The sequence below is a fragment of the Mus pahari genome, chromosome 1 (assembly GCF_900095145.1).
Source record: "Mus pahari chromosome 1, PAHARI_EIJ_v1.1, whole genome shotgun sequence".
Lineage (NCBI taxonomy): Eukaryota > Metazoa > Chordata > Mammalia > Rodentia > Muridae > Mus > Mus pahari.
Window position 1 is genome coordinate 77184365 of NC_034590.1, and position 8278 is coordinate 77192642.

General features: G+C 49.8%; 2 protein-coding genes across 7 annotated transcripts in view; one reads left to right on the forward strand and one right to left on the reverse strand.

Annotated features, from left to right (window-relative positions):
* The window catches only part of Ppfibp2 (PPFIA binding protein 2), a 147470-nt gene extending 142940 nt beyond the window's left edge, over positions 1-4530 (forward strand). For 2 of the 6 annotated variants that reach the window (XM_029545560.1, XM_029545571.1), the window contains 3 exons: positions 900-1076; positions 3078-3143; positions 4243-4530. In XM_029545560.1, the coding sequence (XP_029401420.1) occupies positions 900-1076; positions 3078-3143; positions 4243-4293 (294 nt within the window). In that variant the 3' untranslated portion in view covers positions 4294-4530. Of the gene's footprint in view, positions 1-899; positions 1611-3077; positions 3144-4242 lie in introns of those variants that run through there. The other 4 variants (XM_029545552.1, XM_029545556.1, XM_029545568.1 and 1 more) reach the window with 4 other exon arrangements.
* A 596-nt stretch (positions 4531-5126) lies between these two features.
* LOC110324767 (NADH-cytochrome b5 reductase 2) overlaps positions 5127-8278 on the reverse strand; it is an 8791-nt gene continuing 5639 nt past the window's right edge. The window contains exons 7-8 of the mRNA XM_029545622.1: positions 7849-7948; positions 5127-7079 (exon numbers count right to left, since the gene is read on the reverse strand). Coding sequence (XP_029401482.1) covers positions 6907-7079; positions 7849-7948 — 273 coding nt within the window. The 3' untranslated portion in view covers positions 5127-6906. The remainder of the gene's footprint in view (positions 7080-7848; positions 7949-8278) is intronic.

Sequence of the window (8278 nt, forward strand, 5' to 3'; positions counted from 1 at the left end):
AAAACAGCCCAGGTGTCTGTACACTGTAAACGTGTACTGGAAGTAGCTCTTCTCGGGAAGCTGTTCTCTACTCCACCTCTGCCAAGCAGATGGGATCTGGGTTCCTTCAGTCGGGCCCATCTGTGTGCCACAATGCCCCGGGGTCTTGGTCACAGCCATCTTGCCAGCACTAAGAGTGCGCTCATAGAAACTCATCCTGCTTGTGATAGAGAACACAGACAGGATAGGCTGCACACAGCTGATGCTAGTATCATCCAAGTGCCTCTTCTCATTCTCTGGCCTCTCTGATTCCTACAAAGTCTAGCCCAAGCCACACCACCCTCGGTCTGAATCTATCTGCGGGCCACAGGTAACCTCCAGGAGCTAAGCTGAACTCCCCCCCAAGCAATCACTGGGTCCAGATATACCTCCTGCTCACATCCCCCTTCCTAAGGATGCAGGACAGGTCCCATGTCCTGGGAGTCCAGCAGAGCAGCATGAGTGAAGCTCAGGCAAAGAAGGCGGCCAGCCCAGGTCCTTCCAGGGTCTGGATATCCTTATGGCTCTGGGTGCCCCTCACTCACTAATATGCTAGCAGCTGTGGTGAGACAGGCCCCCTGTGCTTGACCTCAAGAGCAGACAGTAGCATTCCAGGGCACCCCTCAGTCTTCCTTGGGAAATAGGAGGTTGCTGGGGGGAGGAAGTGGGGCTGAGTTTTAGGCACAGCCTCAGAGGAGCAGCTCTGTGTTCAAGGTTATTCATCTGCCGGCCTTGCTTCAGCATAGAACATAACACTGGGAGTCCTGCTTCCCACACCACTTTGATTTCTTTCCTCCTGAGCTAGCTTCCAGATATACTATAAGTCACATCTGCACACTGACCCTGGACTCCTTCTCATCATCTTGCATTTGCTGTTTCAGCCTAGGAAACTTGGATTTTCACATTTTGGAAACATGAGAAAAAAGAAGTTTGATGAATCTACAGATTACATTTGCCCCATGGAGCCTGGAGATGCTGTCAGTGACAGCCACAGGGTCTACGGTGTCTACAGGGGTCTCAGTCCCCTTGATAACCATGAACTAGATGGTTTGGACCAGGTGGGACAGATAAGCTGACGCCCCTGTCATCTGCCTTCTCTGTGCACGGAGAGCTCGCAGTAACACCGTGTGTCACCACATAACTGCACTTCACCCTCGTTCTTGTGCATGACCTGCAGAAAACAATTGTGTCTTTGGGCTGGTCTCACTACACACCGTAAGGATGGTCAGGATATGCAGTTATACAGCCACAAAGGGGACAGACTTTCTGGAACTATAGCCAAATGTGGACTCTGGGAAACCACCTGGAGACATTTGTAGATGTTTAGTAATTCATAGTATCCATATTTCAGCTGGAAACACATGAGCAGAGGCAGGCCCTGGGCAATCACAAAAGGTTCAGTTCTCAGACACTGCCCCTATACTTCAGTCGAGGAAAGAATTCAAGTGCCTTAGACCTGTGAGACACAAAGCCTTGGCTGAGATCAAAGTGCCAACAGCGGATGTTTAGGCCATAGTGACAATGTAATTTGATTGTAACTTACTATAGGGTGGCCACTTGTTTCTGATAATAAAAAAATATTTATGTAGAAAGTACGAAACATTTCTAATTTTGTTGGGGGCTGGAGGGCGGGTGATACCTACTAGGCTGCTTTAAGGGCCAATAATTTAGGATTCAATCAAGGGGATGGGACATCTGTCAGAGGATGCCGGTGGCCCTATTGCCTTGGGCCTCATCTCCCTCTGTGAAGCATAGAAGCAGCCAGGGTGTCACACACACCCTGGCTAGAGGTTACATCTGTCACACAGACCCTATTTAGTTTTCCATTTCAGCAGCATGAGCCTTGGAGTGAAGGGTGGGGCGATGAACAGGCAGCCTTTCTGGCAAGCCTCTGCTGTTCACATCTGCTCACTTCTGTTTCCTGGTAGAGTAGAAACAGAGCTGGTCTCTTGCTTTAGACACAGACTAGCTGGTAATGGCCTCACCAGATGGCCTGCGTCTGGCCAGACACTGACCAGGAAGAGATGTGGACTCTGCCAGTCCGAGCTTCTGCTCCAGAAATTCCAGCTTGGGACTGGCCAACATTTGACCCCTGGGTCCAGGGGGCTTCATTTGCAGAATAACAGCAGTGCTTAATCCATCTGGCAGGGAAGGGTAGGACTGATGGCCCCATTATGACATTCTGATTCTACCTCAGATTCAGGTAATACTTAGCATTTTGGTTCTTACTACATACAGAAAGCCCGGCCATGGTCTGTTACTCAAGACTGCTACCTCCACTGAAGTCCAGCTAGTAAGAGAAGTGGGCACAAGCTTGCCAGGTTGGGCAACACTAGTGTTTAGTTCTGGCACCCAATGGCCAATGCTATTGTAGAGTAGGTTAGGCCAGGTTTTGTGTCCTGTTGGTTATGTCCCAGTGAGGGGCCGCATGTGCCTGTTTTCAGACCTTGCATGGGCTTGTATTGCTGCTGAATCTGTGTGGCCTCACTCGACTCTCACTCCCTTAGTGGATCAGTTTTTCCTCCTCCAAGGGGTTGCCCTTGGTGCCTCCATGTCTGCAGCTTCCAGATAAGGAAGACGGAGTAGGCCAGCAGTACCCGAGGAGGAAGGCAGGAGAGGGAGAAGAGTCTGCAGCCTCCTGAAGATGCCTTCTTACACCACAGCAATGTTATCCGGGCTCCTGTGCCTGGAAATCACCCTCCTGTCCAGTAATCTGGAGGCTTTCATCTCTGTTGCTCTCTGTTTCTGGAAATAGCTGGACCACTGGACACGTGCAAGAGGCTGCCAGACAGGCTCTGCCTGTGGCCTGCATCTCTACACTGAGTGCTGGAGCTGAGTGTGGCTTTCGGCAGAGTGTGCATGCATGCAGTGCAGGAACCAAAACTGCATGGGTCTCACCAGCTGACACTTCCCAGGGCCTAGAACACACCGCGTCCACCCTCCAGGGAAGAATGACCTGGAGAGGATGTGCCTGGGTAGAGGGGGCTTTGCATGCCACTGTCTCTGTAAAGCACAGGCTTCATCCCTGTGTGCTGACAAGGCTGCTGCCCGTTTTACAGGTGGCACCTTCCGAAGGCACCGTGACACAGATAGGGCTCCTCTCCCAAGACATCCACCGCCTCACGGTAGGATTCCGACTCCCCTCCTTGTGACATGGCTAGTAAAGCCCCTTGAGCTTGGTGTGGGGCGATGTGGTGTTCATGGACACAGGAGAGGAAATGATGCTGCTTGTAAGTGGATCAGAACCCGAGCCAGCCCCAGGCCACACTGCAGGGCATTGCAGGCTCACAGGCCTTCTGCAGAGTTGGCCCAAACATGCTGGAGCCTTTCCCTGGTCTCAGCTGGTAATGATATGATGGTACCCAAGCAATTCTGGGTCACCCAGCCAGCCAGACCAAGCTCAGACTCACTTCTGGCCAGCGAATACTGTGCTGCCTTCTTGGCACAGAAGAACATGCATTCCCATGGCTCCTCTGATATCATGGATATGCATGTTAGGGGAGCCTGCCATGCCCAAGAATACAAATCATGCCCTTTCCATGGGGAGGCAGCTTGGTCCCAAGTGAAGAAGTTTTGGGGACGGTAGGGCGACTCAGGTCCTTATTTACCCTTGACTAGCTCTAGGAGCTCAGGTGTGCTGTTGTCCCTTTGAGACTGGCGTTCGTTACTTTCAGATATCCAATACTGCTTAGCCCTAATAAAGCAGGGCCAATGATAGCCCTCTTGTAAATCACACGGGAAAACCAGCGGTAGCAAGAAATGGCTACCCACAGTTAGAAAACTGTCTAAAGGCAAAGTAGAAGAGTTCCTTATGTCAGTGCCACACAGACTTTGTCTCTTGGCTCACACAGGGAAATGTCTCGGTACAGTCTTGACTCGTGATCTCTAACAAGTGTTTGATGGTCTTGAAATAGTAAGTCTGTCTCTAAGGTGAAAGGCTTAGTTTTATGTGTGCATATGTAGGGGGGGGTGGTAGGGACTGAACCTAAGAAATTGTGCAAGAAAGGCAAGTGCTTGTGTATACCAGGCTTTGCCCTCAGCCCATTTTTATCTTAACATGACTGTTCAACACTTAGTGCACAGGCTCCTTGGGATACCATAGCTTTGAAGGTCAGTGATACTGGATATCGGCCACTCCTGGTGTCTGTTTCTTGTGAAGATGCTGTAGAGTAGTAGCCTTGGCCTATTGATTGTTAAACTGCCCCTTTGGCTGTGTTCTTACAGACTCTACTGAGCCAGGACCAACTACTGAATGACCCACCTGGCTGTCCCTGATGCTGATGACTGCAGATGACATTCTTCATGGCTGAGAGCCTAAAGAGGCACTTGTGGAGCCCGAATGTTTGCCTCAATGGAGAGTTGGCACAGAGCCACCTAGATGGGGCTTGTGGGCCCCCTTGGATGTAGGTGCTGACCGGAGCAAAAGCCGGGGGTTGGGACAGGTGTCCAGTCGTGTCCCCGTGTTTCTCTGTGTTGTTAGTGCTTGCTTTCTACTGCAACTTTTCTACCTTTTGTACTTTTATATGCCAACTGCAGACGTTCCTGCAGAGGTGAAGGTGAGGTGTTAAATGCAGAACAAAGACAATGAGCTGTTAGTTCATGAAAGCCTGTGATTGGAGGTGGGGAAAGGTTGTATAAGCTGTTCTGTGTGTTCTGCAGTGGCTGAGTGAATGATTGGGGGGAGGGGTAGTGGACTCTCCAGGGCAGCTTCATAGAAGTATGCATGTCCACTTCCAGAAGCCTGGGCCTGTGAGTCAGGACTCTGAATCCCCCAACAGCTTTCATCTAATCTCATTCCAAGACACACGTTTCCCCCTCACCTGTCTCAAGTACAGTGTCTGGTCAAACACCGCCCTCTAGTGGACAGTCTCCAAACTCAAACTTTATTGTTTTTCCTGTTGGGTCTCATACAAGCCAGTTCCCTCCCAGACCATGACTGTTCCAGTTCCAGCCTTGCTGTCTGATCGCTGCCCATGGTTTTCTACTTGGTTCCTCACTTTCCTAGATGACCCTTGCCAAACATTCTCCACTTCTGTCACCTAGTCACACTTCTGCCTTGAATTCCTTAGTCACAGATGGGCATGCCATCTTGCCACCTTTGTGCCACCTTTCCATCATCATGCCAGCCTTTGTGAGCCCACCAATTTGTCTTTGCTTCACTTCCTTTATTCTTTCTTTTGGTTCCAAATCAATTCTGCCCTTCAGCATCGTGTGCCTCTGAGATGTTCACAGTGCACTTTAAGGTTATATGCACATGTACCCAACACATAAACTAGCAGAGCTGCTGTAGTTTGTGTGGCCTAAGTGAGTTCCAAGTATATTGCTTTTAATCAAGTTACCAGTCACCACTATCCTTGGTCTTCCCTGCAGATGTCATTGGCACCTCTTCTAGCTAGGAAAGCCAAAAACATTTCCAGGCTTTGTCCAGTGACCAGTGAAATCACCAGAAGGTCAGGGAATGAAAAATCCAATGAGGTAGAATGAGTCCAGTGGTGAAAGGCTTTGCAGCTGACCCTGGTGGCACATGCTTGTTATCCTAGTTATTATTAGTTAGAAAGCTGAGGCAGAAGGATTGTGGGGTTCACAGATGACTTGAGCTACAGAGTGAGTTCAAGGCCAAGCTGGGCAATGCTGCAGAGAGTGAGCCATTGTGTCTTTCCCTGAGGAGGGCATTATAAAAGAATACACTGAGCACCAGTGGGTGAATGAACGTGGGAGTGTCCCTCCCGGGCCTATTTGAGATGGTGTTGGCCCCCTGTGGGTGAGATTCAAGGGTATAGCAGAGCTCCAAGGAACCCCATTCCTCTCTTCTTTTTCTTGCACCCCCTCAACCTCCTGCATGCACACACACGTGCACACTGAGTAGCAAATCCAGCCGCAAGTGCTAACACTGCAACTACATTGCCAGTTCTTCCGAAAAGACATAGAATTAAACAGATCCAGGTTTAAAGACAACCCTGCCACCCACTGTCCGAATGACTGGGGAAATGCATGACTAATACTGTCTGTTTCCTCCTGTGTGACTTAGAGAACAAAAGCTCTGAGGAACCTCTGGCCCATTAGGAAGATTATAAGGAATGGAGTTGGGGTGAGCTTTACCCCCTGCAGTAGCAGAGCAGCAGTATGTTATTCTCACTTTGACCTGCAGGTGGCACTAGCGGTCCCTGTATCATCTGGTTTGAATGATGGGATTTGAAAGCATAGCTTCTGGGAAATGGTAAATGAAGAAACCATGCCAACTTTGGCACAGTGCCAAGGTGGAGGATGCTAAGATGCAAATATCCTCAATGTCTCCATCTGCTGTACAAAATGCAGGGAGTCAGAAAGGGGTTCCTGGAGCCCACCTACTGTGCACTTACTGCCCTGACATACAGCTTTTTTAAAAAAGTGTCTCACAGGGCAAGGAAGAACACACGAGGTCTCTGCTCTCTTGTGAGTTTGGTCTTCAAAACAGAGAAAAGTAAAGAAGGTTCGTAAGTGGTTAGGCTGATAGAGACGTGTTCGGGTCCTGCTGTAACGCTATGCCGTAACCATTGCTATATTGCCAGTTCTGGTAACACCCCTACTCTTTTTCACCCCCGCCCCACATCAGCAAGTCCTGGGTTGCCCAGTGTATTTTCTACATATCCACACATTGTGAGCTAAATGCAGAGCAGTCCAGTTTATTCCGCTAAGCCATGGAGAAAGTGGCTTCCTTCCCAGCCTCCAAACCTGGAAACTCAAAAATCACTTTTGTCTTCAGCCCGTGAACACTTCTTAGGCCCACAACCAAAAGAACATCATGCCCAAGAGTGCATGGAGAGACACCTTGCAAATACATGACTTGAACAGGGTGAAGCCAAACTCACTCTAAAACAGAGAGGGACCCGCTAAGTAGTGTGGGAGGTGTTAGTAGGTAAAAATCATGTCCTTGGTATAGCCGAGCTGCTCCAGGCTGGGGTGAGCTGCCTCCTGGATCAGAGGTGGTGGGCCACATACCAGGATGAGTGTGGCCTCCCCAGGAGGAGGAAGGTGCTCCTTGATCATGTCAGCGGTAACAAAGCCTGAGCTGTACTTCCAGTCTGAAATGAAGCAGAAAGGGGAAGAAGCATGGCTTTGCATTTGTGCCTGATGCTGGAGACCAGGCTGCCCTGCAAACTCTTGGAAGTCTGCACTGCTGATTGTCATAGTTGATTCAAGAAGCAGACATACGGCTTCCCTGCCGTCCATAGCATTTTTGCCAAATTCTAGGCTCTAGCCTTGGATTCAGAGACTTGGGATGCTGTGTCTCTGCTCTAAGCATTGAGTAGAAAGTGGGGTTGTTAGGGGGAGGTGAGGAGGTCACACTGGTGGACAGCTTATAGGTATAGGCAGTATAGATAAGGAAAGCAGGAGATGTGTCAGGCATGATGCAAGGTGCACGTTAGCTCCTGGGATGCTGAGGCTGCAGGAGCCGACAGAAGCTCAGCATCTGAAGTCTGCTGCCCAGAAGAAGTTGGAGGTGAGAAGTAGCCATGAGCAGGTACAAGGGGCCAGTGGTCATATTAGGTGCAATGTGTAGACTGCAGAGTACGTGCTCAATTAGCCTGGTGGCCCAGAGTCTATCCACAGTGCAGTGCGTGGCATATAGGAGAGGTATTTAGCACCTGCCCTTGACTCCCATTAAAAACTGCTGCTCCCAATGTCCTCCCACTCAGATTCTTGTTCACCCTATACAGACCAAGAGCCCTCAGGCATAATCCCCTGTGGAGTACACCTTAAAGACAAAACAGACAAAAGCTAGAGACTAGTCTATAGGTGTGTCCAAGGGTGGAGCTGGCCCAGAATAAAGGAGAGCAACATGGCTCATACCACTGGGAGGCCTGTCCAGGGTATACCACAGGTTGAACTGGTTGTGATGAGTCGTGGCGACTTCTTCTAGCTCCTTTCTCAGCAAGATATCCTCTTCTGTCTAGAAAAGAAGCAAATTAAGGGGCTGGTGAGATGGCTCAGTGGGTAAGAGCACCCGACTACTCTTCCAAAGGTCCGGAGTTCAAATCCCAGCAACCACATGGTGGCTCACAACCACCCGTAACAAGATCTGATGCCCTCTTCTGCAGTGTCTGAAGACAGCTAGTGTATTTACATATAATAAATAAATCTTTAAAAAAAGGGGGTGGGGCTGGTGAGATGGTGGGTAAGAGCATCCGACTGCTCTTCCAAAGGTCCAGAGTTCAAATCCCAGCAACCACATGGTGGCTCATAACCATCCGTAACAAGATCTGATGCCCTCTTCTGGAGT